The sequence below is a fragment of the Pogona vitticeps genome, chromosome 3, assembly GCF_051106095.1.
Source record: "Pogona vitticeps strain Pit_001003342236 chromosome 3, PviZW2.1, whole genome shotgun sequence".
Taxonomy (NCBI): Eukaryota; Metazoa; Chordata; class Lepidosauria; order Squamata; family Agamidae; genus Pogona; species Pogona vitticeps.
This window is the reverse complement of record NC_135785.1, coordinates 199,974,221-200,002,113: the sequence shown is the minus strand read 5'-3', so window position 1 is coordinate 200,002,113 and position 27,893 is coordinate 199,974,221. Positions and strand designations below refer to the sequence as shown.

Genomic DNA, 27,893 nt, shown 5'->3' with positions numbered 1-27,893 from the left:
AATACCGTACTCAAAATGATTGGCGGGAAAGGGTCAAGGAGCACTGGGTTGGCCATTCCAGGCTGATAACTAAATAGATTCGGATGAAACACTTTTAGGAGAGCATCAGGAGGAGCAGAGCAATGAAAGGTTTAAAGCTCTGGGTTGAGCAGTCCCTATCGGATCGTTTACGAATCAGGAACCAGATGAATTTTCCAAGTCTCCACCGTGACAAAGGGTTTCTCCATTGCAGCGAAAACGGAGATTCAGTTTCGTTTCCTCTGCTCCGAGGCGGTGCTTCAGAACCGCCGCCCAAAAGCATCCGGCGCTGCTCGGAAGCTTTGTTGTTAGGATGAAACGAAACTTAGACCTTCCGAGACAGGAAAGGAGCGTGAACGTCCCCTTCGGGCCGCGATTGCTACTGGCTGCCCGCCCGACTCCACTGCCTTGCGGCGTCCACTCTCGTTTGCCGCGTCCCTTTCTGTTTCCTGGCGAAGGGAAGGGAGGGGGCGGCGTGGAAGCCCCGCCGGGGAGCCGAGGGGCGTCGGGATCCCGAGAGCGAGAGGCAAGTATGGTAAGGGGCTTCCGTCGGGCTCGTTCCGTGCATCGGCAAAGGGCAGGGCGGCTCTCCGGAGAGAGAGAGAGGGAGGGTGCCTGCCTGCCTGGAGGAAGGCGAAAGGGAGGTTCCCTCTCGGAGGACCGTCACGGAGCCGCACGGTTACAGGAGCGGGCGGCGATTCCCTGTCCGGTCGTCGGTAAGAAGAAATTCAGGGCAAAGAGATGCACCGCTTGGTTTGTCAGAGAAATCCTCTTAGGGTTGTCCAGTTTAGGGGAAAGCCTGTGCGCCTCCTGCGATGGCCAATGGCGGGGGATGGAGCGGTCCTGATGTTACTCGACCGTAACTCGCTTGATAATCTTGGGTTTTGACTGATGGGCGTTGCAGTTCTTCAGCATCCGGACAGTCAAATGTTTCCCAGCCCTGGTATGTATCGCAATCTCTTTTTATCTTAAGAATTAAAAAAAACTTGGGAATGATAACAGAGATGGCAAAGGGCAGAATAACTTCAGAAGAAATGGAAAGCAGTCTCCGCTCAATGTCAGTTTATCCTCTTTGGGAAAGACATCTGGTGCAACGAAGTCTTGATCAGTGGTCCCCAGCCTTGGGCCCCTCCCCCTGTTCTCCTTGGACTACAACTCCCATAAATCCTGACCAGCACAGCTAGTGATGAAGACTTCTGGGAGTTTTTGTCCAAGAATATCTGGGGAGACACAGCTGGGAGCCGGTGGTCAAGTTCGTGATCAAGCTTCGATGCAAGCATGATGCTGGTAATTCAGTCACATTGCTCCATTGTTAGATGGGCACCTGCTAGTCAAAAGGCAATGTCCAGGAATGTTGTATTTCTTTCTTGGCAGTTTTTCTCCAGCAAGAAAATAAGTGGTAGAAAAAGACAGGGGAGTTACAAAGATCTGCACCCTCTGTGAAATCCCACGAATGAGACAGGGCAATAACTGAGCTTAGGTTTGATGGTGCAAAGAAAGTGTCCACACTTCACCGAGCGTAAATACATAGTATTCGTGCTAGAGTCTTTCCTGCAAAACAGCATGCAAGCTAAAACAGAAGCAAAAAATCAACTTTTTTTTCATTGTCTTATCAAAACCCTAAATTGACTTCTGTTGTAGGAAAGCTTGTTGTGTAGAAAGCAAAATGTCAGTCAACGATGTGAAGAACGATGTCTCGCCTCTGAAGGAGAAGGCTTACAGAGAGGTATGTCAAATATAATAACTGGTTTTGCTAAAATTCATGTCCCCCTCATAAAGGTGCAATTATGCACATTAGAACAGCAAGTTTATATTAGGAACCCATATCTGTGGGGTTCAGCACCAACCCCCCTCTCCTGGTGGATGCTGGAAAACATACATTATAACCAACAGTATTTAAAACCAAACAATTTATATAGTATGATCTCTGGCTCCCTCTAGTGGCCAGTTCTGGTAACTTTATATTTAGAAATATATATTTCTAGGATTTTTCTTTTAATATTTTTGATATTTTCAGACTGGGGATAAGTGAATCAGTGGATACTAATCGTGCAGATAAGGGGGTCCAACTGTATTTTAAAATTACAGATGTACTGTGATCCAGATTCTGGTGGATCAGTGATTTGGATAGTGCAGTGACAATGGTACAGCTTGAAAAAGTAGAAGCCTTCCAGCAGCAGAGGGGCAAAAAGCTACTTTGAAAGCAAAAAGTCTGGACTGGTTTGGATCCGCCTTTTCATCATGTAACAAATATTTCAAATTCACCAGTTTCATAAGTGAAACAAACCCCATGGTATTTGACCAGGTAGTTGCAACTTTAAATTGCTAAAATGTGCTGGATTATGGAGAAAGCCAGAGAGTTCCAGAAAAACATCTACTTCTGCTTCATTGACTATGCAAAAGCCTGTGACTGTGTGGACCACAGCAAACTATGGCAAGTTCTTAAAGAAATGGGAGTGCCTCACCACCTTATCTATCTGTATGTGGGACAAGAATCAACAGTTAGAACTGGATATGGAACAACTGATTGGTTCAAAATTGGGAAAGGAGTATGACAAGGCTGTATATTGTCCCCCTGCTTATTTAAATTATACGCAGAATACATCATGCGAAAGGCAGGACTGGATGAATCCCAAGCCGGAATTAAGATTGCTGGAAGAAATATCAACAACCTCAGATATGTAGATGATACTACTTTGATGGCAGAAAGTGAGGAGGAATTAAAGAACCTCTTAATGAGGGTGAAAGAGGAGAGCGCAAAAAAAAAGGTCTGAAGCTCAACATCAAAAAAACCTAAAATCATGGCCACTGGTCTCATCACGTCCTGGCAAATAGAAGGGGAAGATATGGAGGCAGTGACAGATTAGACTTTCTTGGCTTTCATGATCACTGCAGATGGTGACAGCAGCCACGAAATTAAAAGACTCCTGCTTCTGGGGAGGAAAGCGATGACAAACCTAGACAGCATCTTAAAAGCAGAGACATCACCTTGCCGACAAAGGTCCGCATAGTCAAAGCTATGGTTTTTCCAGTAGCAATGTATGGAAGTGAGAGCTAGACCATAAAGAAGGCTGACTGCCAAAGAATTGATGCTTTTGAACTGTGGTGATGGAAGAGACTCTTGAGAGTCCCCTGGACTGCAAAAAGAACAAACCCATCCATTTTGAAAGAAATCAACCCTGAGTGCTCACTGGAAGGACAGATCCTGAAGTTGAGGCTCCAGTACTTTGGCCATCTCATGAGAAGACAAGACTCCCTGGAAAAGACCCTGATGTTGGGAAAGTGTGAAGGCAGGAGGAGAAGGGGACGACAGAGGATGAGATGGATGGACAGTGTCACCGAAGCGACCAACATGAATTTGATCAAACTCCAGGAGGCAGTGGAAGATAGGAGGGCCTGGCGTGCTCTGGTCCATGGGGTCACGATGAATCGGACACGACTGAACAACTAAACAACAACAGTTGCAACTTTAGAACAGTTGCTTTTTGCTTTCAGAATCTCACTATCCAGCATGTAATCTGAAAAAATAACCTCCTTCCAGCTGTAGTCATGGAGACCACTTTTTCTTTCCTTCCCCCTCAGGGAACAGCAGGTGCCTCCTTGTGTACCCAGTATGAGGAGAAGATCCGCCCTTGCATCGACCTCATTGATTCCCTGAGAGCCCTTGGGGTGGAAAAGGATTTGGCCTTGCCGGCCATCGCTGTGATTGGAGACCAGAGCTCTGGGAAAAGCTCCGTTCTGGAAGCCCTGTCTGGAGTCGCTCTTCCTCGGGGCAGCGGTGAGAATTCTCTTTCAACTTTTCTCTTTCAATTGACTAGCATTTCTGTGATCGTTGTTGTGGGTTTTTTCGGGCTCTTAGGCCGTGTTCTGAAGGTTGTTCTTCCTAACATTTCGCCAGTCTCTGTGGCCGGCATCTTCAGAGGACAGCACTCTGTGCTCTGAAGCAGAGTGCTGTCCTCTGAAGATGCCGGCCACAGAGACTGGCGAAATGTTAGGAAGAACAACCTTCAGAACATGGCCAGAGAGCCCGAAAAACCCACAACAACCATAAGATCCTGGCCTTGAAAGCCTCCGCAAATACATTTCTGTGATAATTGGCTACGGTGGCCATTTTCTGTCTTCTGGGGCAGGCAGTAAAATGTGACAGAGTAAGTTTTATTACCTTGGTCATGGAGAGTTCTTATGTAGAAACTGTTTTGCTTGGACAACTTTAAGACAGTGGATGAAACCATTTTTAAAAATCCTTGACGTTTTAAATGATTCCCCCCCCCATGAATCTGATTTTAACTGCTTTCTGTCAATTCCAGCTGCTGTTAATTCCATGGTTCTTTTGATATGATTCTTTTTATTGTTTGCTCTTTTTCGCTTATGCATTTATTTTTATCGTTCACTCTTTACTGTTTGGTGAAGTGACCCTGGAACATTCATCTTGTTGAGCAGAGTAATAATCCCTTGGATATAAAATTGTATTCTATCCTTTGAGTCACTGAAGAATAGAGATTAGTCATAGAACTTTCTTCAAACCCAATGACTTAAGTAATATTATGCAGCTTTCTTATACAGTACTGCCACAAGACTTTCTTTCGTGTTGTAGTGGCATTTAAGGAGGAGGTGGTTTTTTTGTCTTCAGCACATTCCTTCTAAAAGATTTTAACTACTTGTTTGTAAATTCATAGGTATTGTTACAAGATGTCCTTTAGAGCTCAAGATGAAAAAAGTACCGCACACAAATAAATGGAAAGGAAAAATTCAGTATGCAGGCACAGAACAAGAACTGAATAGTCCGTCACAGGTGGAAGCAGCAGTAATAAGAGGCAAGTGTCACTGATTGTGTGATCCTGTGTATGTTTATTCAGAACATTAAGTGTGTAGAATAAACCAAATTCACTGTTCTTGCTTTATGTTCCCTTGCAGATGAGGTCTTTCAGGTTCCCGTCAATAAATCAAAAGAAAAAAAATACAGAAAGGTCGGGTTTGGGAAAGGGTTTGGTTCATCCACTCACATTTTAAAATCAGGATCAGAGGGATCCTGAGGCTCATCTGGATCAAGATGTCTGCCTTCCCATTCCCTGGGGGTGCTGGGCAGAGTGAAGAGTGAAGACAGGCAGGTTGATTCAACCTTGCATCCTCATTAGCACCACTTAGTTTAAAAGATGATTTTAAAAATCAAGCATGGCCGACTGTACAATCAGGGACCCATCCCTTTAGATGTCTGGACGTGTGAATCGCTGTAGACAGAGATTTACTGCAAACTGGCGAGCTTTGTTTTTAGTGCTTTGTTTTGTTTTCTAATCCAAGGGACGTGGTGGCGCTGCAGGCTAAACCGCAGAAGCCTCTGTGCTGCAGGGTCAGAAGACCAGCAGTCGTAAGATCAAATCCACGTGACGGAGTGAGGTCCCGTCGCTTGTCCCAGCTCCCGCCAACCTAGCGGTTCGAAAGCATGTAAATGCGAGTAGATAAATAGGTACCACCTCGGTGGGAAGGTAAACAGTATTCCGTGTGTAGCTGCGCTGGCCACGTGACAACGGAAACTGTCTTCGGACAAAACGCTGGCTCTATGGCTTGGAAACGGGGATGAGCACCGCCCCCTAGAGTCAAACACGACTGGACATAAATTGTCAAGGGGAACCTTTACCTTTACCTTACCTTGTTTTCTAATGGGGAGGAAACTGACACGTTTCCAGGCTATTGAAACATGTCATATAGTAGAGATTGTCAAGTCTTAGAATTATGCAGAAGGGTTTAGGGCCCAGGGCAAGTGTAACGTTCCTGATCTCCGAGACCCTTTTTAGCAATGTGCTTGTGGGCTCATGGGCACCTGTTCTTGGGAATTTCGCTAGCTTTCAGTGGCTTCCTTCAACAAAGACACAAAACTGTTTAATTGTGTATGCAGTACATGTTATATCTTCCTCTGATAAAAACAAACTCCACGTGGTTACTAATAAAAAGTGTTACAGTGTAGCATAATTAAAATTGCCTTGATGACTACAAATTGAAATTTCAAAACTTGGCTTTCAAAACAGTTCTAAGGCAGTCCTAATTGCTATTTATAGAGGAGGAATATTGTGCAGTGAATTGTGCCTGTGGTGTAAGGGTTGCAATGAATTGTGTGAGCAGCATATAGAGCCAGTTACATGCTTACTGGGGTTCTGAGGATTGCAGAACAACACATCAGACTAGATTGTTTTATGGAGCAGGGAGATTGTAGAACTGCTTCCTTCTGACCACTTCCTCTGTGGTGAGTTGTCTCTAATATAGTCTGTTTGTTGACTCTCCTATAATAAAGCCCAGAATGCATTGGCTGGGGAAGGAGTGGGCATTAGCCACAATTTAATTACCCTGGAAATTACCTCCCATGATGTTCCCGACCTCACTCTGATCGATCTGCCAGGGATTACAAGAGTGGCCGTGCGTGATCAGCCACAAGACATTGGACAACAGGTAAAATAAGTCTACATGCTCTGTTAGTAGAATTCTGAATAGTCAAGATGTCGAGGTGCCTCCTGCCATGTCAACCTATACCGCCACCCATCAAAATGATGAATCTAACAGTGACCTGCAAATGCCACCTTTGCTAGAAATGAAGCATACATCTTTAACAGATTTCAAAAGAATATAATTTTTGTTTGTCTTTGCTCATTGGTAATCATTTATGGGGGCAAAGCTTTTTTAGAAAGGCAAAATATACTTGTGGTTCAAAATCCACTTCATCAGACAAAGAATGCAAATTAATGTCTCCCCATATTTATTTCATGGTGCTTAGATTGATGTCTAATAGTAAATAAAGTGACAATGGTTTGTTAACACAGAACATTACTGTCAAGTTATTAATTGTGATCCTAGCTAGGTGATAAACTAGGAAAGCACTAGAGTGCTGTCCTCTGAAGATGCCGGCCACAGAGACTGGCGAAACATTAAGAAGAACAACCTTTAGAACACAGCCAAAGAGCCTGGAAAACCCACAACAACCATAGGAAAGCTTAGCCGTTACTGGAATGCTAAGAATTGTTTATGCCACAGAGGTCTGTGTCTGTTGAGGGATATGACTGCTTTATACACATAAGATATTGCAGAAAGCTGGGTTATTGGTATATGCAATGTGCTAAGAAGCCTTGATCTCTGTTTAGGCTTATACAAATGCACAGGTATTTGTTTATGTAGCCAGTTTCTGCTGTATCCCACTCAAGTCTCCCTTTGTACAGTAATTCCATTTTGATACAGTAGCCACTTTGGGATGTATAACAGAGTGTATGTGTGGCTGTGGTAAAACCACTCCTTAAATATCTCACATTCCTTGAAATCTTTAGTAAGGTTACTACAAGTCAAATGCAACTTTATGGTACATAACAACAAATGGAAAGGGAAGTATGTCTAGAAGTACAGTAGAATCCATATTCATGGAGATTGGTTCCATGTCCCATCATGGTGCTGAATACTACAGTGGGGTCTCGATTTACGAAATTAATCCGTATTGGAAGGTGGTTCGTAGGCCGAAAAGTCCGTAGGTCGAATCTGCATTTCCCATAGGAATGCATTGAAACCATTTACAGTGGTGCCCCGCATAGCGACATTAATCCGTTGCGGCTTAATCATCGCTATCCGGAAACATCGCTAAACGGAACCAAAAAGCCCATAGAAACGCATTAAGCTTTGTTTAATGCGTTCCTATGGGCTTAAAACTCACCGTTGAGCGAAGATCCTCCATAGGGGCAGTCATTTTCGGTGCCTCTAAAGCGAGGCAACACAGCGGGCGGCCATTTTGGAACCACCGACCAGCTGGCCGAAAATGGGGCCTTTGGCATTTTCCCCCAGCTGAGCAGCGGGAGCTTCAAAGCCCCAACCACTCAGCTTGGGGAAAATGTCAGCAGTTGGTCGGCGGTGGCTTTGGAAGGACCCCGAAGCCACAGCCGACATTTGCCTTCCGAGCTCTCAAAGGGCTTCCCCCCGACATTGGAGAAAGCCCTTTGAGAGCTCGGAAGGCTCTCAGCGACGGCGGGGACAGGGTAGGGGGTGTCTGGATGGCTTCCAGGCGAAGCACTGGAAGCCATCCAGAACCCCCTACCCTGCCCCCACCGCCGGGAGCCACGCCCGCCTATCCCAGCCATGTTGGGACTCCCGGGAGTCCGAGCATGGCTGGGAAACCGGGCGCGGGGCGGCTCCCGGTGGCGGGGCAGGGTAGGGGGGTCTGGATGGCTTCCAGGCAAAGCACCTGAGCCTTGCCCTACTCCCGGCTCTGCCCGACCCACCCCTCACCCTCATCTCTGCCACCGCTGCTGGGTTTCGGCTTAGGGGTGGCTCAGGGGGAGCCGGGAGGCAGGGCAAGGCCCGGGTGTTCCGTCGGCCCTCCTCCCAGCAGAGGCTCCTGCCCAGCTGAGTGGCATTTTCGAGCGGGAAATGCTGGCGGTGGCTTCAGAAACCACCGCCAGCATTTAGCCCCAGCTGAGCGGTGGGAGCTTCCGAAGGGGAAGCCCCCACTGCTCAGCTGGGGGAAAATGGGCCTATGGGGAAAAATCGCTACGTGATTTTTCCCCATAGAAAACATCGCAGTGCGATCGCTTTTGCGATCGCAAAAAGCCATCGCTATGCGGATTCGTCATTAAACGGGGCACCCGTTAAGCGAGGCACCACTGTAATCTGTATCTGCTCTTTTCCATCCATAGAAACTAATGGGAAGCTGCTATTCCGCCTTCTGCCACTAGACGGGGGATGTTTTTTCTTTTTTCCCTTAGGTTCAGGAAACGAGGAGGAAGGCAGGGAACAGTTTGCAAAGCACTTTAGAAATCCTTTTTTTTCAACAAAACCAATTTTAAATCATGTTTTAAAGCATGTTGTGCTGATTTTTTCAGCACAAAGACACACAGGCAGGCTTTTTAGGTGCTGAGCAAGCCTCCCCAAGCCTCTTCAGAGCCAGCCGATCAGCTGATAGGTGGGGAGAGGAGGGTGCAGGAGCGGGGGGAAAGCACAAAATGGCTGCCAGGCTCCCTTCTGGTGTGGGCTTTTAGCTGTTTCCTGCTCTTTTTCCTGCTGTTTTGGGACTACCAAGGCCTGGTAAGTGACTTTCTTTTATTCATTTTTAAGTTTCTGACCCTTTTCCCCCCTCCAGAAGCCTCTAAGGGGAGGGAGGGGGCACTGTTTTTCCTGTTCGTAACTCGAGGGAAGTTTGTATGTCTAATCCTTATTTCCCCTATAGGGCGGGTTCGTAAGTTGAATTGTTCACAAGTAGGGTCGTTCGTAAGTCGAGACCCCACTGTATAGATAATAGTGAACACTATACATTACATGGCCTGACTCCCTCTAGTGCCCATTTCTGGTAATCTCATCATAGAAATACATACAGTGGTGCCCCGCATAGCGACGATAATCCGTTCTGAAAAAATCATCGCTATCCGGATTCATTGCTATGCGGGATTAAAAACCCCATAGGAACGCATTAAAACGTTTGATGCGTTCCTATGGGGGATAAACTCACCGCTATGCGGAAATCCTCCATATGGCTGCCATTTTCGCCGCCCGGTATGTGAGGGAAACCGTGCGAAAATGCTGCGGGCGACCATTTTTTCCTTCCGGCGGCCATTTTGGAACCGCTGATCAGCTGTTTTTAAAACATCACAATGCAAAGATCGGTAAGCAAAACACCGATCATCGCAATGCGATTTTTGGCCATTGAGAACGTCGCAATGTGATTGCTTTTGCGATCGCAAAATCCGCATCGTTATGTGGATTTGTCATTAAACAGGGCGCTCGCTATGCGGGGCACCACTGTATTTCTATAGCAAACCCTATACTTAGTGTGGTCTCTGATTCCCTCCAGTGGCCAGTTCTGGTAACTACATCATTATGGGATTTTTCTTTCAATATTTTTATTATTTTCAGACTGCTGGTAAGTGAAACCGCAGATAATGATCCTGTGGATATGGGGGTTCTACTGTATGCTAATAGAGCCATGGCCTGTGTAGGAAGAATCATTATAATATTTTGTTCAGCATTGTCCTAGGCTCTGCCTATGAGTATTATCAGGGGCCATGTAACACAATTCTTGTTATCTGGATTTTCTTACAGATAATGAAATTAATTAAAAAGTATATTACCAAACAAGAAACCATCAATTTGATAGTGATACCAAGTAACGTAGACATTGCAACCATGGAAGCACTGAAAATGGCCCAAGAAGTAGACCCTGAGGGAGAGAGAACCCTTGGTATGTACATAACAAAAGTCTGTCCCCCCCTTTCCCATTCTTCTTTTTTGCAGATTTGCAGAACTCACACAACAAACCTCCCTATTACTGGGTTGACTTCTATAGATGCAGCAGTATTTTAAATAATCACTGAGTTGTTGGAGATGCATGTCCCAATTTCTGCTGAATCCTGGGTGAAACCACCTGTTGATGTTCCACTTCTGGATATGGTGATAAGCCTTTGGGTTTTTCCATCAGATCAGAATTTGCTTTCCCGTAATATGTGAGATACTTGAACAGAAGTCCTAGAGATCTAGATTTGTAGCTCAGAATGAATTCCTTGATCTATGAACCTTGGGAAGCTGGATGTGGTCAAACAGGAGATGGCAAGAATAAACATTGACATCCTGGGCATCAGTGAACTAAAATGGACGGTAATGGGTGAATTCAATTCAAACGATTATCATAGCTACTATTGTGGGTAAGAATCCCATAGAAGAAATGGAGTAGCCCTCATAGTCAACAAAAGAGTGGGAAAATCTGTACTGGGGTACAATCTCAAAAATGATAGAATGATTTCAATATGAATCCAAAGAAAGATATTCTTCTCATTATAGGGGACTGGAATGCTAAAGTAGGGAGACAAGAGATAAAAGAAACAACAGGTAAGTTTGACATTGGAGTTCAAAACGAAGCAGGTCAAGGGCTAATAGAGTTTTGTCAAGAGAACAAGCTGGTCCTCACAAACACTCTTTTCCAACAACACAAGAGGTGACTCTACACATGGACATCACCAAATGGGCAATACCGAAATCAGATTGATTATGTTCTCTGCAGCCAAAGATGGAGAAGCTCTATACAGTCAGCAAAAACAAGACCTGGAACTGATTGTGGCTCTGATAATCAGCTTCTTATATCAAAACCCAAGCTTAAACTGAAGAAAGTAGGAAAAACCTACTGGGCTAGTCAGGTATAATCTAAACCAAATCCCTTATGAATACACAGTGGAAGTGAAGAACAGATTTAAGGAACTAGATTTGGTGGACAGAGTGCCTGAAGAACTATGGATGGAGGCTTGTTACATTGTACAGGAGGCAGCAACAAAAACCATCGCAAAGAAAAGGAACTGCAAGAAAGCAAAGTGGCTGTCCAACGAGGCCTTACAAATGGCAGAGAAGAGAAGGGTGACAAGATGCAAGGGAGTGCCTGACCACCTTGTCTATCTCCTGAGAAACCTATACGTGGGACAGGAAGCAACAGTTAGAACTGGATATGGAACAACTGATTGGTTCAAAATTGGGAAAGGAGTACGACAAGGCTGTATATTGTCCCCCTGCTTATTTAACTTATATGCAGAATATATCGTGCGAAAGGCAGGACTGGATGAATCCCAAACCAGAATTAAGATTGCCGGAAGAAATATCAACAACCTCAGATATGCAGACAATACCACTCTCATGGCAAAAAATGAGGAGGAATTCAAGAACCTTGTAATGAGGGTGTCATTCCCTCCATGGAACACTTCCAGTTGGAAGGGGAAAAAGGGTGTGTTAAGCAAGAGCAAAGTTACTTTTACTTGCCCCTGCCTGAGAGATCTGTTGGAAGCTCTGCTCCCTATAGTGTCCAGCAAGGCAGAAAGGAAGAGTCCTTAATGATTCAATGGGGAAGATGCTCAGAGATCATCTTTCTTAATGCTACACATTGTCAGAATAGCTGTTCCTTTTCTTGAGAAGAAGAACACTATCACTATTTTGCATTATTTATTTCACAGGCATCTTGACTAAGCCAGACTTGGTTGACCCAGGAGCTGAAGAAGAGGTAGTGGACATAGTTCGGAATCAAAGGGTTCTCCTGAGGAAAGGTTACATGATTGTTAAGTGTCGCGGACAGGAAGACATCAAGAACAGAATGAGCTTGGCAGATGCAAACCAGAAAGAGAGAAGTTTTTTTGAAGAGCATGAAGTTTTCAGGTAGCATTTTCAAATAAATGCAAACTGTATGCTCTCTCTTTTTTTGGAAGGGGGTTAAGATATAGTACTAAATTGACTGAATGTGTACAGCCAATGTGTGCACATTTTTTTAGGTACATAAGACTGTTCTGTGCGTTGAAGATATGCACAGGCATAATGCAGAGTGAAAAAACCAACTGGGTTTTGAGTATTTTGATGTAAGATGAAATGTAAATAGAGGGGAACAAAGGAAGTAATGGACAGAGGAAAATAGCTTATGTATACATGCTGCACCAGAATGTTGTTAAACTTTGACTTTTACTGTGAGCAATGCCTATTGGAGAGCATTTTTCTTCATCTATTTATAGCCTTTGCTTTATAAATATGGCATCTATTTGGGGAAGAAGCAAGAATAGTTTGTTGTATAGCAGAATTTTCATCAAAATACACTTTTGCCTTCATGATGTTACACACGATAAGTTATAGCAAGAAATAGATAAGGAAGCAAGTTTGTCCCCATAAACATTCTGCATCAGCTAATCAGGTTACAAAGCTTGGAAAAGTTAATTTTTTGGACTACAGCTCCCATAATCTTCAACCCATCGTGGCCACTGACCGGGCTGGCTCAGGTATTCTCAGAGTTGCATTCCAAAAAGTAACTTTTCTAAGTTCTACATAAATGCAGCACAATGAGGACAAGGACCCAGTTACCTTGTTGATAGGATACTTTCCTTCTTCATTGGAAGGGGAAGTTGTGGGGAATGTGCAAAATGTACACCTTCCTTAGCGACACTAATCTGCAATATGTTAAAGCTGAGAACGGCTGTGGCTGTCTCCAACACCTGCAAGGTGTTAGATCCGAATTAGATCTCATATTGCAATGTGTTTATTTGTGTTCCTTATCAATGGAAAATTATAATGTAGGAAAGGTTCTGTTTTCACCTTCAGGCCAATCCTGTTCTAGCAGGAAGGCATGCCTGTCATCTCTGTCCTTGCTCTCCTTACGTTGGCAGCCCATCTTCCTTTGACCATCTCTGCCTTTGACATAGCCATGTCATGGAATCAGCCGTGCAGTTAAGGTCAACGTATGTTTTATATTGCACATGTAGGTCTGCTTTGGAGATGAAAACCTAAGTGGTTAAGGAGGGCTGGCATGCGAGATTCAAGGAAGGGACAGCATTACTTTTGTTCTGCTTGCCAGAAGACATTGCTTGAACTAGCTCATATTGAGAGAGCATTGGAAATGGTATCTCGAGGTGCAAATGAAATACCTTTGCATTCAATTATTTATTCTGTCCCCTGCCAGTTGCCTCCTGGAAGAACACAGAGCAACTATTCCACTGTTGGCAGAGAGGCTTACCCAGGAGCTGATAGACCACATTAATGTAAGAAAATACCCATTCTTATACTTTTTAAGTATGCTGAAACCATTGGTGTCATTAAAAACACAGAGATGTTAGAAAAAACAGATAACAGACCCATTCCCATGTAAATTGGTTTCATCATGATTAATGGGATGAGGGCTTTGCTACTGGGAATGCCTCTTGCTCCAAATTCAGTTGCCCGTGCATCTGTCTGCACAGGGAGGACTTAACTGTTATTCTCTGTTCCTCCATAAGCTTTCCCTGTGGAGACAGTCTGTGCCCCGGCTTGGTCAGCTGGGCTGGAGCCAGCAACATGTCCCTTGTTGAGGGTGGGGATGGCTGTGCAGTTCTACACTCAGGACCTCTGCAGCGTCCCATTCATGCACAGTGTCTGCAAGAGGCTTCTCTTTTTACCATTGTTGCTTTCAAAGCTGCTGGGATTTTGATGCAGCATTTTCCAGAAATAGATGAAGGAATGTGTAACTTAGATGACTGTGAATTGTAAACTAGCATACTTCCAGTGCCAGCTCTTTGTTCATAAAATTATGTCACACTTGTAGTGTTCCTCCCTCTTTCTGTTTGCTGGAACCAATACAGAATGTATGTCTTTCTTACAGACAACATAGCATAATATTAGCATTTGAGGATTTGTGTGTGTGTGTGTGTATGTTTGATTTCCTGAGCCAACCCATTCACCAAATGATGATTTGACCCTCTGACTTTGCCCCTCCTGGAGAAGGACAAATGCTCCATCTAGAGCCTCCAGTTGGTTACATATAAGCATCATCAGTCACTCTCTCCATCCGTATGTCAGATTGTTGAACAGAGACGTCTAAATCTACCCTATAAAAGATGCTGGAACGTTCGTCATGAGATTGAGATGGAACACCTTCCTTACTGGTATTTTTCTTTTCTCCACCCTCACCCCCAGAAATTGCTGCCCAATTTAGAAAAACAAATACAAGACAAACTTGAGGCAACAAACCTACAGCTGCAGCGATGTGGCCAAGGTGTGCCTGAAACACCTGAAGACAAGATGTGTTTCCTTATACAGGTAAACAGCGCTTTAGATTCGACAATAGATTAAAAAAGGCATTCAAGTTTATTTCTAGAATGTCTGAATACTTTAATATGGTGGTAGTATGTTGCAGTCCTGTGCTAACCTAGGAGTAGGTCCCACTGAACTGAGCAGACAAGTGATAGGATTGCAATGCCGTTCTAGGTGTGACCATTTCTATTGCTTCATGTAATTTGCACTTTGTTATATTTGCTGTCAGAAATCCATAGCATTTCTGTCCACATTCTTCCATGCAAAGCTAAAGTGCTTGTACCTCAGCATCTATCATGCCTTCTTCCTGGATGGCATATTTCTCTGCTTTTTAAAAATGATATTGATGGGAAAGAAAGTTTTGCTGATTTTTTTCTGTCTAGCACATTTTCAAGCATCTTTTAACTATGCTAGTGGGTACATTTTTGGATGTAGCTTGAAAAAAGTGGAGCAAATCCATGATGTCACATGATTATTTTTTCTGGAGTTACCATATTTTTCCTTGTATAAGACTATACTTTTGTATAAAATCTTTAGACTAAAAATTCAGGGTCGTCTTATACATGGAAGTAAGCTGAGGAGAGAACAAAACCAAGTGGAGAGGAAAGCAGGGATCAAAGCGATCCTGCAGCACTTTGATCCCTTTCCCCCTACAGTTGCTAAGCCCCACTTATTTTTCCACTTATGGAAAAATACGGTAGTCATTAGCCCTATTCAGGCTTTATTTAGCCAGTTGTCTTCACCACGCAAGTTGAGAAGTCTATATTCCAATGCCCTCTGTCATCATTTTACTTCACATGGAAAGTTAAGTCTGAAGAGGAGAGGTTCCTGTTTGCATAGATGTGTTCCATACAAGCAAGAATGTGGGGAACTCTCTCTCCTAAGATGCATGTGCAATTAAAGAAGAGGATAGTTTGCTGTTGACCTCTATGAGAGAATATAAAGGTTTTTAGAAATGTCTTTGCAGATGAAATTCATATCTTCTGAAACAAGGTCAGTATATAGAAAGGATCCAGGTTTTGAATATGAAAGCTCTTTATCAGACCTTGAAAGTAATTAGTAAATCTCTCTACAGAAAATCAGATACAGTGGTGCCTCGCTTAACGTTTGCTTCGTTTAACGTTTTTTTCGCTTAACGTTTATTTTTTCAGAGGCAGATTGTGCTTCGTATAACGTTTTTCCCTATGGGCGATTTTCGCATAGCGTTTTTGGGACCATGCTTCGCTTAACGTTTTTTGTTTTAGGTCCCCTGCTTCGCTTAACGTTTTTTTTGTTTTCAATTTAAAAAGTGTCTTAGAAGGGTCCAAAACGGTTCTAAATGCTTGGATTCGTTAGAGGACCCCTTAAGTCATGTGCAAACCTGATTTGGCTTTGATCTGACGTTTCGTTAATTTTTTGTGAATTTTTGTTTTTTGGCCCATAGGAACCAATGGACCTGTCAAAATCTGACAGCTCCATGCTTTCCTATGGGGGAGAAAACAATTTACAAAAAATTAACGAAAGTTCAGATCAAAGCCAAATCAGGTTTGCACACAACTTAGGGGGTCCTCTAACGAACCCAAGAATTTAGAACAGTTGCTGAGTCTTCATTAATTTTTTGTGAATTTTTTCTTCCCCCATAGGAAATAATGGAGCTGTCAGATTTTGACAGCTGTCAAAAGTTGGGGGGGAAAATTCACCATTAATTAACGAAAAGTCAGATCAAAGCCAAATTAACTTTTGCATCCGTTTTAGAGGGTGCAGAAGCTAATCCAAGCATTTAAAACCATTTTTGACCCTTTTATGACACACTTAATTTTGCAAAAATTGACTTCGCAAAGCCATTGAAACCTATTGAGTCAGCTACAATACATTCCAATGGAGGATACATTGTATCGTTTAACAATGTTTCCTATGGGTTTTTTCGCTTAAGGACGGCAATCCGTGCCTATTGGAACAGATTAACCGGTTTCCAATGCATCTCTATGGGAAATGGTGTTTCGCATAAAGTTTTTTTCGCATAAGGTTTTTTTTTTGGAACCAATTAAAAACGTTATGCGAGGCACCACTGTACTTTAATAACACCATCTCAAAGGTACAGGAAGGAGAAGAGGTTTTCATCGGTCCAGGAAAACGAAGATTGTTCACAGCAATGCGGCAGCACTTTAATAAGTGGCAAACTGAAATTATCAACAATGGATTAGATGGTAAATCCAGTTGTGAATATCTTAATGTTCTCCTCTATAATGGGTGCTTGTCTTCAACTTACTCAGTTAGGTTAAATCCTACTCTAAAGGTGCATTTACATTTGCTCATCACATCCTATCCTAGAGTGGTCCCCATATCATTAGGGGACAGGTAGGAGTTGTTTGGCAATTTTCTCCCCCTTTCCCTATCTTTCATTTGTGTGTGCGTGCGCACGCACACACACACACTGACTAGATTTTTTTTACTTGTGGGATCTACAGTGCTTTTTACTAACATCCCAGGATCCATCAACCAGAGTCTGATGCCTTGTGCATGATTACAGAATCATAGAATTCTGAAATCAGGACTTTTTTTCTGAATTTATTTATTTGTTTATTTATTTATTTATTGTCATTGTAAGTATATACACTACTTTATACCTATACAATGAAATTCACAGACATCCAGAGACCAGACACATGCACACACATAAAATTCCCCACACACTCCCCACCCACTAAAAAAAAAATCCCCCAACACTCCCCACCCACTAAAAGTCCCCCACGAAAAATACAGACATCTACAGCTTGGAATGCACTCTTTATGGATGTTGCTGATGAAGTACTATTTAATACCAAAATAATGTTTTTTTAAAGAGAATAATTTTGAAATACAGTTGTTGTTTAGTCGTTAAGTCGTGTCCAACTCTTCGTGACCCCATGGACCAGAGCATGCCAGGCCCTCCTGTCTTCCACTGCCTCCCGGAGTTTGGTCAAATCCATGTTGGTAGCTTTGATGACACTGTCCATCCATCTCCTCCTCTGTCGTCCCCTTCTCCTCTTGCCTTCACACTTTCCCAACATCAGGGTCTTTTCCAGGGAGTACTTCAGTTATTAATGCCAAAGTTGAATGTGTTCTTCCGTATACAGTGGTGCCTCGCAAGACGAGCGCTTCGTTTTACGACGAAATGCATAACAATGAAATTTTTGCGATCGCAAAAGCGATTGCAAAATGATGTTTCCTATGGTTTTTTTTTTCACTTTGTGATCATCGGTTCCCTGCTTCGCTAACCAATCATCGCAAAACAATGATTTTCGTACAGCTGATCGGCGGTTTTAAAATGGACGCCGGGTAAAAAAAATGGCCGCCCACTGGGACGGATTGCTCGCTGCACAAGCAGCGAAAATGGCTGTGCTATGGAGAATCTTTGCTGGACCGTGAGTTTGAAGCCCATAGGAACGCATTAATCGGGTTTTAATGCGTTTCTATGGGCTTTTTAAAATCACTTTACGGTGTTTTCGTTCTACAGCGATTTCGCTGGAACGAATTAACATCGTAATGCAAGGCACCACTGTACAAAATTGTGTTGTTAAGCATTTCAGCAGTGTAATGTGGGGAGTGGGGAGTCATTTTTAATTGCCATAGTTAAACAATACAGTAGGGCCTGTGTATCCACAGGACTAGTATCTGCTGATTTACTTATCCATGATCCGAAATTCTAACCATTAAGTTACCAGGTCTGACCACTAGAGGACATCAGAGACCATGCTGTGTATACCATTCACTATTATAGTAGTGTTCACTATAATCCATGGTTTTCAGCATCCATGGAGAGGGAGCAGATACAGGGGTCCTACTGTATTTTACTAACAGTAGTGTTGCTGTTAAGAAATTGTGAGACACAATTCTTTTCCAACTGATTGCAGCTTACCTGGAGAGTTGAGTCTATCTTCTGACTGCCCCTGCTTCATATACATTTTGATTGACTGGATCTTGGTGATCATGATAAGCTGTACCATAAAAGCCCTTCAAAGAACAGATGAGTCACATAAGCCTTTTTCAAGCATAATTAACCAATCAAGAAAACGGGGTGTGATTAGCCCAAACCCAGACATCACATACTTCATAGTTTCAAGACTGTCTGAAAAGAAGAGGTTGTTTTATTATTATTATTATTATTATTATTATTATTATTATTATTATTATTATTATTATTATTATTATTATTATTATTATTATTATTATTATTATTATTTTTATTTTTATTTTTATTTTTATTTTTATTTTTATTTTTATTTTTATTTTTATTTTTATTTTTATTTTTTTATTTTTTTTATTTTTATTTTTATTTTTATTTTTATTTTTATTTTTTTTATTTTTTTATTTTTATTTTTATTTTTATTATCCCGCCTATCTGGCGGCTAACAGCATAAAATAGAACAGTGAACATATATAAAACAATTTTACATAAAAATAAACATAATGAAATAGACAAATAGAAGGAAGAAAGAGGGCATCAGGGATTGACTGGAGGGAAGGCCTGCCGAAACATCCATGTTTTAAGTTGATTTTTAAAGGTACCCAGCGAGGGAGCCACATGAATCTCAGGAGGTACTGTATGTTGTTCCAGAGGCGAGGAGCCACCGCCAAGAAGGCCCGATTTCTTGTCTTTTCCTTCCGGGCCTCCCTCGGCGTTAGGCTCCTCAACCTCACCTCCTGGCTCATATGAGTGACACGGATAGATCATGGTGGGAGTAGGCGTTCCACCAGGTATTGAGGCCCTGAACCGTTTAGGGCTTTGTACATAAGCATCAACACTTTGAAATCGATGCGGAAGCGGATGGGCAGCCAATGCAATGCGGCCAGAGTTGGGGAAATATGCTGGTATTTTTTCACTCCACTGAGTAATCTGGCCACCGCATTCTGCACCACCTGAAGTTTCCGCAGCAGCCTCAAAGGCAGCCCCACGTAGAGCGCATTACAGTGGTCTAATCTTGAGATTACGAGTGCATACACCAAGGTAGTGAGCGCCCCAACGTCGAGATAGGACCGCAGCTGGGCTATCCGCCTAAGGTGAAAAAAGGCGGTACGGACCACCGACGCCACCTGAGTTTCCATAGTGAGCGCCGGGTCCAGATGGATCCCCAAGCTGTGGACCCCATCCTTGGTGGGAAGAGTCACCCCCCCCAAAAGAGAAGGAGTTTCCCAGTCCCCCAGCTGTGGGGGTGCCCACCCTCAGTTCCTCCGTCTTGTCCAGGTTCAGCCTGAGCCCGTTCTCTTGCATCTATTGCAGTACGGTCCCCAGGCAGCGCTGAAGGGACAGATCTGCATCTCCTGCAGTTGGTGAAAAGGAGATGGAGAGCTGGGTGTCGTCACCGTACTGATGACACAAGGCTCCACACCCCCCTGATGACCCCACCCAGCGGCCTCATATAGATGTTGAACAGCATTGGGGAGATAATCGACCCCTGTGGAACCCCACAGTTGAGACTCCACGGGGCTGAAAGACTCTCCCCAAGCTGTACTCTCTGGGGGCAGTCCTCCAAGAAGGAACGGAGCCAGGCCAGTGCCAGGCCACCAATTCCCAACTCAGAGAGCCTCCCCAGGAGGATACCGTGGTAAATGGTATCAAAGGCCACTGAGATGTCGAGGAGGACCAGCAGAGACATTTTGCCCCTGTCAGCCTCCCTCAATAGGTCATCACACAGGGCGACCAATGCCGTTTCTGTACCATGGCGCGGCCTAAAGCCCGACTGAAATGGATCCAGGGCATCCGTTTCCTCCAAGTGCGCTTGAAGCTGATCGGCCACCACCCTCCTAACCACCTTGCTTAGGAAAGAAACATTGGCGATGGGCCTATAGTTGCCAATTTCGTCCGCCGCCAAACTAGGTTTCTTCCTAATGGGCCTAATGAGTGTCTCTTTGAGGGCAGATGGAAACCTGCCCTCAAGGAAAGACCCATTGATTATTACAGTGGCCCATTCTGTTGTTATAGGCCTGGCTGCTTTGATTAGCCAGGCCGGGCAAGGGTCAAGGGAGGAGGTGATGGCACGACAGCGATCAAGCGCCCTGGAGACGGAATCAGGCATAACAGGCTGAAAGGAGTCAAAAGTTACTGGGCAAGACAGAGCGCTGGACATCTCTGCTCGACTCACTGTGTTCAAAAAAGGAGAGAGGTCCCGGTGGATGGCCTCCACTTTAGATTTAAAATATTGCTGCAAAGTGGTCCAGTGAAAAACTAGGGGGAGGCCCGTCACTCGGACCAATTCCGGATAGGTTGCGCACTATACGGAATAACTCCACCTGCTGGTTGGACGCTTCGCTTATCTGGTTAACGAAGTATGCTCAATTGGCAGCCTTTACCTTAGCCAGGTAAAGGTTACTAGCGACCTTGACAGCTATCCAGTTATAATCCGTTGGGTCCTTTCTCCATTTGCACTCTAGCCGTCTCCTAAAACGCTTCAACGCCCGGAGGTCCTGGTTAAACCAGGGCGCTGGGCGGGCTCTGCGCTGGAGAGGGTATTTAGGTGCGATCGTGTCTACAGCCGTAGCCGCGGCGGCGAACCAGCCATCAGCCAGAGCCTTGACAGGAGCGCCAGCCAGGTCAGCCGTAACACCTCTCATGGCATCCTGGAATCCAGCCGGATCCAGTAGCCTTCGAGGGCGGACCAAAACAATGGGTCCCTGCTCCCTGCGAGGGGGGAAGAGCCATTTTGAGGGTACATTTTATTAGGTGGTGATCCGACCATGACAAGGCTACCGACTCAAGGTCAGTCACCATCAGACCACTTTCGCTCCCATTAGAGGAAAAAACCAGGTCAAGTGTGTGGCCGCCCACGTGGGTGGGGCCATTGACATGTTGGGACATGTTCAAGAAGGCCATGGTCTCCAAGAACTCAAGAGCTGGCCCGGAGGTCTCCGCCCCCGCATGCACGTTGAAATCCCCCAAAACCAATAGCTTCGGGAATCCCAACAGTGCCGTGGAGACAAAGTTCCGGTAGGGAAATGGCTTGGTCGCGGGCAGCACGGTAACCCAGCAAGATCCCAATACCGTGCCTAGCCCCGACCGACACGCCTCAAGGCCCGGCTTTACCACCAAGGAGCGCCTAGTAACCTCCAAGATGGATTTGTAAACAATGGATACTCCCCCCCGCCCTCCAGTCTACCCTGGTGTTGGACAGCATAACTGGGCGGACAGATGAGTGCTAGGGGGGACCCCCTCTCTGCCAATCCATGTTTCGGTTATGCATGCCAGGTCTGCATCCTCCTCCAGGATAAGGTCGTGAATTACCTGGGCCTTATTGGATACAGACCTGGCATTCAACAACACCAGGCGTAGAGTGGAAGGCTAGCTGGTCTGGCTACCTCGATACTGGGGGTTGGTCACTGTCTCAGAACAATGAACAGCCTTCAAGCATCTGTTCATTGTTTTTCTGACACAAGTAGGGACTGTGCCAACGCCATATTGCCCTCTACCTGTGATCACAGAGATGTTTTGGGGCCCCTCGCTGGGAGGGCAGGCCTTCCATTCCATATCAAAGTGGGGGGAGGGGGGAGAGGAGGGAAGAAGAGAAAGAAATGAAAGAAGAAAGGAAAAAGATTTTCTACATTAATATAAACAAATTAAATAAGCAAGCAGAAACAAAACGAAAAATAGCCATATACAGTGTAGCATACATTAGGTTCCTCGTCACATGTTATTTGTATGCATGAGCAAGAACCCTGGAAAATCTGGGTTCTTGCTCATATATGAGAACCCTTCCTCTTTTCAGATCCATCACTGAAAGCATGAAAGAAATGACAATAGAGGGGGCAGGGCGGTGTGCTATGTTCTCCTTGCTGGGTTGTATAATGTACAACAGGGCAATAAACATTTGTTCTTGTAATACATTAAAGATTTCACAAGGACAGTCATGATTCACTTCTGCAGAATTGGGGCCTTGAAATTAGATAATTAATTAAACTTGGTTTAATCTTGCAGTAAAAGATCTTCTAAAGGATGAAATTTGGAGCTTTGAAACTAAATATCGCGGCAAAGAACTTCCAGGATTTGTAAATTACCGGACCTTTGAGAACATTGTGAAACAGCAAATTAAGAAACTACAATCACCAGCTCTTGAGATGCTGAAAGACATAACAGGTATGTTTACATTGGTAACATAAATTCTGTGCTTACCATCTTGCTTACGTGATATGTCAAAGAAAATTGTTCAGCTTGGAATGCACTCTTTATGGATGTTGCTGATGAAGTACTATTTAATACCAAAATAATGTTTTTTTAAAGAGAATAATTTTGAAATACAGCTGTTGTTGTTGTTTAGTCGTTAAGTCGTGTACAACTCTTCGTGACCCCATGGACCAGATCACGCCAGGCCCTCCTATCTTCCACTGCCTCCCGGAGTTTGGTCAAATTCATGTTGGTAGCTTCGATGACACTGTCCATCCATCTCGTCCTCTGTCGTCCCCTTCTCCTCTTGCCTTCACACTTTCCCAACATCAGGGTCTGTTCCAAGGAGTACTTCAATTATTAAGTGTACTGTATTCCAGTGTACTGAAGTCTGGTTGCTCTGCAGCTGCAAAAGTCCAAGCCTCTCAGTGGATCATAAGTCATCACCAGATGGGTAGCCTTCAGCTCCAGGCACCTTTGTTAAGGCCCAGAAAGCAATGGAGGTGAATGGGCACCTGATCAGGAGAGACCTGACTTGCAGCGTTGGGTCACCTCCAAAAGGTTCTCACCCCACTGACCCCTCAAGGGTGCCAGCAAAGACCATCTAAACAAACTGAATATTTGGAGACCTGAGTTCAAGGAACCTCCATTTCCTTGCATCAGGCAGTTCATCCAGAAATAACTGGCTGGATAAAACTCTTTATTTCTTGGGAACCGGGAAGCCCTTTCAGCTGCAGAAGGCAGAGAAATTGCTACGAAGAATAACCCTCTCCCTCTCCACCAGGGCAGCCCTCTGCACCCCCACACCTCCTACAGTCTCCAAGACCACATGGGCTGGGTGGCCTTTTGCCTTTCCTGCTCTTTCTCCCTCCCCCTTCTGCCTTTTCAAAGCCGAGCATTTTAGGCATGGGTTCAAAAAGCCGTTAAACACTTGAATTAAATCAACCCCGCCCCATAAAACCCAGCTCCCCTTGCAGGGCTCAAGGGAAACTTTTAAGAGAGCTAGTTCACTTTCCTTAGACATGCCCTTTCCCTCTTAGTTAATGGACGTAAACTAAGAGGGATAAATCTGGGACCCAGAAACCAGCAAGTCCTACCTCCACCCGTTTTTAACAGACTTATTTTCTTCTCATTGATGCACCAGGGACAATAATAGGGTTCTTCCTCCATGCCAGGGAGGGCAAAGCTATGTGTAAACAACAAGAGGGCAGGTGTTCAGAATCCACCTTAGAGAAAATCCACTGAAGCTTCTTCCTTGACTATCAAGGCACCTTCAGCTTCCTCTGTCATGAGCAGAGCTTCTTTCCCATGGACAAGAGAATTACTTCTGTTAATTCATCGAAAAGTGGTTAAGATTAAAAAAAGCATCAAGAAGATTATCGAAGTCTCTGCGCTTGTTGCAGAGGCATCCCTAGATGTACATAATCCAGCGGCACCCAGATCCAAGCTGCAACACCGCTAGTTCTGAGTCAGATATGGTTGAAAGACTGTCAGATTGACAGCAGGGCAAATAATAGCGGTGGTGATGATTTCACCTTGCACATTTTAACAGGGAGAAATTTTGGGAATCCCTGGACCCAATTCTGATGGAAACCAAGGATAAAAAAGGAAGCCCTGCCTTAGGAAAGAGGAATAAAAGTTTTCCCAAGATCAGGCACCTTTCCCCTTCAGCCCTTTTATTATGACAGAACAACACGAGATCACCAAACCCCCCACTGGGGAGAGAAGAAGTTTGTCCCCAGGCAGCTTAAAGGAGGACTCTTTCAAATCACAGACTGTTCAAAAAAAAGCCCAAATGTAAACAGTCCTCAACTGGATGCCTGGCCCCCACAAGTTGGGAGGGGAGGCTGCAGCACATATAGGTGCATGGGACACCCACTGCACAGTTCAGTGGGTACCGCATACATTTGGGGGAGTTACAAGATAGAAATTGGCAACATTCCCCACCTCAAAAAACTTTTTCATACAATTTCCAAGGTCATGGAAGATGGAACGAAAATGGAGGGATACCACCAAATTCTCCAGGCTGTTTCCCAATTGCTAGACATAGAAAGTGCCATCTGCTCAGAAATTCTTAGACTGCTACTCCGTAATGTGGCCAAGAAAACAGGGCCTCTAAGCCCTGGACTTGGAAAAAGTTAAACAGGTATGTCAGGAAGCATAGATTCAGGGTGGAGGTACAAGCATCATTGGCCCAACCAGAACCATGTATTATTCATAATGACATGGTTACCCTGTGCCTCAGTCCTTGCTTTCTCCCAAAGAGAAACTCCGCCTTTCACAGGTCACAAGAAGTGATATGGCCTTCTTTTAGTCCCTGTCCCTTCAGGCCTCTTGAAAAGATGTGGCATAAATGGATATAAGGAGAACACGGAAACAAACAAAAATCACACATTTCAAACGATCTTCAGGCATATTGATGCCTTGTTTGTATCCTTCCACCATGGGAAAATAGGAATTTTAAAATATAATAAATAATCTTATAACTGCACAATTGGAAGGGGACCCTATGGGTCACTGAGTCCGGTTCCTGTCAAGGAGGCCCAGTGGGGAATTGAACTCCCAGCCTCTGGCTCTGCAGCTGAATTCATAAACCACTGTGTTATCCAATAGTTCGACCCTTCTAGGCGGCTGATAGCATCTGTGCTATCAGAGTTCTGGTTCAAGGCTGACCTGAGGCATCAGTTCTCATCACTCCACTAGGAACACAGCCACATTTTTAACCAGGGCTTCCCCCCCACCCCCGGAGGAAGTTTGCCAGGTGGCCACTTGGATGGCGTGCTCTTGCTTTGTCGGGCATTACTGCATGAACTGCTTACATCAGCTGAGGTGACCTTGGGGAGGAGAGTCCTTCAGCAGGGAGAGGACCTCTCCTAAGCCCAATTCAAATGGTTTTTATAGGGGGTGGTAGGTGAAACTCTCCTTGGTCCCACCCTAGAGTGCTAGGCTTTAGTAAATCACGTATCTTAAGGATGTCCTCCTCTGCCATAGGAAAAAGGACCATTGATATTCACCATGAAATACTGTATTATGTAGCAGTTGGAGGATATCCTCCCCTTGAGTTACTATGACCAAGTCCTCAGAAGAGACCCTACCGTGTCTGTTTTTTCTCGACTGCACTGTATTGTTCATATCATTCCCTGTTTCTGGTGGCTGGAGATGAAGACTGGTTCAGCCAAGGTTGGTCCCTCCCTCTTAAGGGAGTCCTATTGCCGCCTGATTGGCTGATCAGTTCTGCCTGTGGAAGCGAGGAGGAGGAACAACCCCATCTCTTGAGGATGTTCTTCTGCTACATAAAATGAACATCTCACTGTGAGTACCAATGTTCTTTTCTATTAATGTTTTTCTCATTAAAACTTTTCCTGTTTTCTAGAACAAGTGCGGGAAACATTTTTTGAAACTGCTACCCAACAATTTAGTAGTTTTTACTTTCTTCTCCGAGCGGCTCAGGTAAGAAGTGATTTAATTTAGCATGCCATGCATTTGGGACTCTTCCAGATAGTAGAAGACAATTCCACAAAAGCAGGATCAGTCCTATTATTGTGCTTGCCATCAGCCATCAATAGTAGCACTGCATCAAGTGATGTTTTTCACTTCTCAGGATTCTGTTTCTGAATGAGAGAAGGAAAAAGCAGTTTTTCTCCCATCCAAAACCACTATGTATTTATTCATTTTTCTGGAAGTAAAAATGGATGAGGGAAGAAGGAACCTGGGGTTGTCTGCAATGATTTGTCTTTTTTTTGCAAAATGTAAGGGGCAGCTATTTGTCATTAAAGGGGATGTGGAGGCGCCGTGGGTTAAGCTGCAGAGCCTCTGGGCTGCAAAGTTGGAAACTCAGTAGTTCAAATCCACGTGACAGAGTGAGCTCCCATCACTTGTCCCAGCTCCTGCCAACCTAGCAGATCCAAAACATGTAAAAATGTGAGTAAATAAATAGGTACCACCATGGTGGGAAGGTAACAGTGTTCTGTGTCTAAACTGTCTATGGACAAACGCTGGCTCTACAACTTGGAAATGGGGATGAGCACCACCCCCTAGAGTCGGACACAACTGGACTATTTGTCAAGGGGAACCTTTATCTTATTTGTAATTAAAGGATAGGTAGACAATTGGTATGAGCAACAAAGATCATGGAGATAAGGGCCAGGGAGGAAGGTAGCAGCTGCCATTGACTCATACCAGCATGAACACAAGTTTGCTGGGTCTTCCATGATGCTTTTAATCTTGGCCAGACCAACACTGTCACAACCACTTATGCTACTTTACTACCAGTCTTTACTGACTTTTTATGTAATATGTAGGAAAGTAGTGTGTCCCTATGATGTTGATGGGAGCAGCTTTCAGTTTATAAAGTTTATATTACTCACAAGCTCTTGTATGACAGGTTTGAATATATTTCTGGGGGAACTTTTTGTTGAAATGCAGCTGTGTGGAGACTTTTCTTTTAGAAATATGTCAAAAAGGTGTGATGCAAAGTTTCTCAGGGAAAGCTTTTAGTTGGCTAGCTAGCTGAGTAATTCGAATACATATGTATACCACAATAATGCAGATGCGTTTTTTTTGTTTTGTGTGTGGGGTTGTTTGTTTGTTTTTTGTACTTTCCCCCCTTCTTCTTGCCTTCTTTCAAGTGTTTAGCTCATAGTTGTGTGTCTTGGAGATGAGACTAGAATTTCCGGGTAGCCCCCCTCTCTTATTAGAAAAGCCCTCTTGTTTAAGTAAGGGATCCTGCCTGTCTGAGAAAATGGAAGAGACAAACCCACCAGAAATATGCTGTTCCACTTATGTAGAAAAGGAATGCATTACAGTAAGTTCCAATAGGAATGGGCATGAACTGCTGGTTCAGTGGCCAAGCAGAAAATAAGTGGGTGCCTGTTGCAGCGGGTGGGGCACCAACTTGCAAATCAGGTGTTCAGCTGGAAAACTGACACCACCAAATTGGTGGTTTGTGCCCATCTCTAAGTTCCAACATTATTTTCTGCTTGCCACAATATTTTTTTCCTTTTTGTTGTACAGACCAGCATTGAAGATATCAGAGAGAAGCAAGAGGAGACAGCAGAATCAATTAACAAGGATCAGTTTAAACTGGAAAATGTTGTGTTTATAGTGAAGATATAAAACAGGTTAGAGGAAGAGGTTCAATTTTGCAAGTTAATGCGCCAAAGCGTTTTCTGAGTCCTGCAGAGAAATGTTCAGTGGAGGAGATGGCTTACCACCTGAATGCCTA

General features: G+C 44.2%; 1 protein-coding gene and 1 long non-coding RNA gene across 5 annotated transcripts; both read left to right on the top strand.

Annotated features, from left to right (window-relative positions):
* The first annotated feature begins 322 nt into the window (after positions 1-322).
* On the top strand, positions 323-27,893 carry LOC144588200 (interferon-induced GTP-binding protein Mx1-like). 4 transcript variants are annotated; one of them, XM_078390531.1, is made up of 14 exons: positions 323-544; positions 1,660-1,744; positions 3,601-3,796; positions 4,695-4,832; positions 6,305-6,459; positions 10,078-10,216; positions 11,967-12,165; positions 13,451-13,529; positions 14,440-14,562; positions 15,632-15,643; positions 16,610-16,742; positions 22,484-22,642; positions 26,043-26,119; positions 27,683-27,893. In XM_078390531.1, exons 2-14 carry the CDS (start codon positions 1,685-1,687, stop codon positions 27,782-27,784), a joined length of 1,572 nt encoding a protein of 523 aa, XP_078246657.1. In that variant the 5' UTR covers positions 323-544; positions 1,660-1,684; the 3' UTR covers positions 27,785-27,893. The 4 variants fall into 4 exon arrangements, with proteins under 4 accessions (XP_078246657.1, XP_078246658.1, XP_078246659.1 ...); XM_078390532.1 differs by having other exon boundaries at positions 323-553; XM_078390533.1 differs by lacking the exon at positions 323-544 and adding an exon at positions 560-734.
* On the top strand, positions 10,223-11,317 carry LOC144588202 (uncharacterized). Its single transcript, XR_013543611.1, has 2 exons — positions 10,223-10,425; positions 10,813-11,317. It is a non-coding gene; the product is annotated as an uncharacterized LOC144588202 (long non-coding RNA).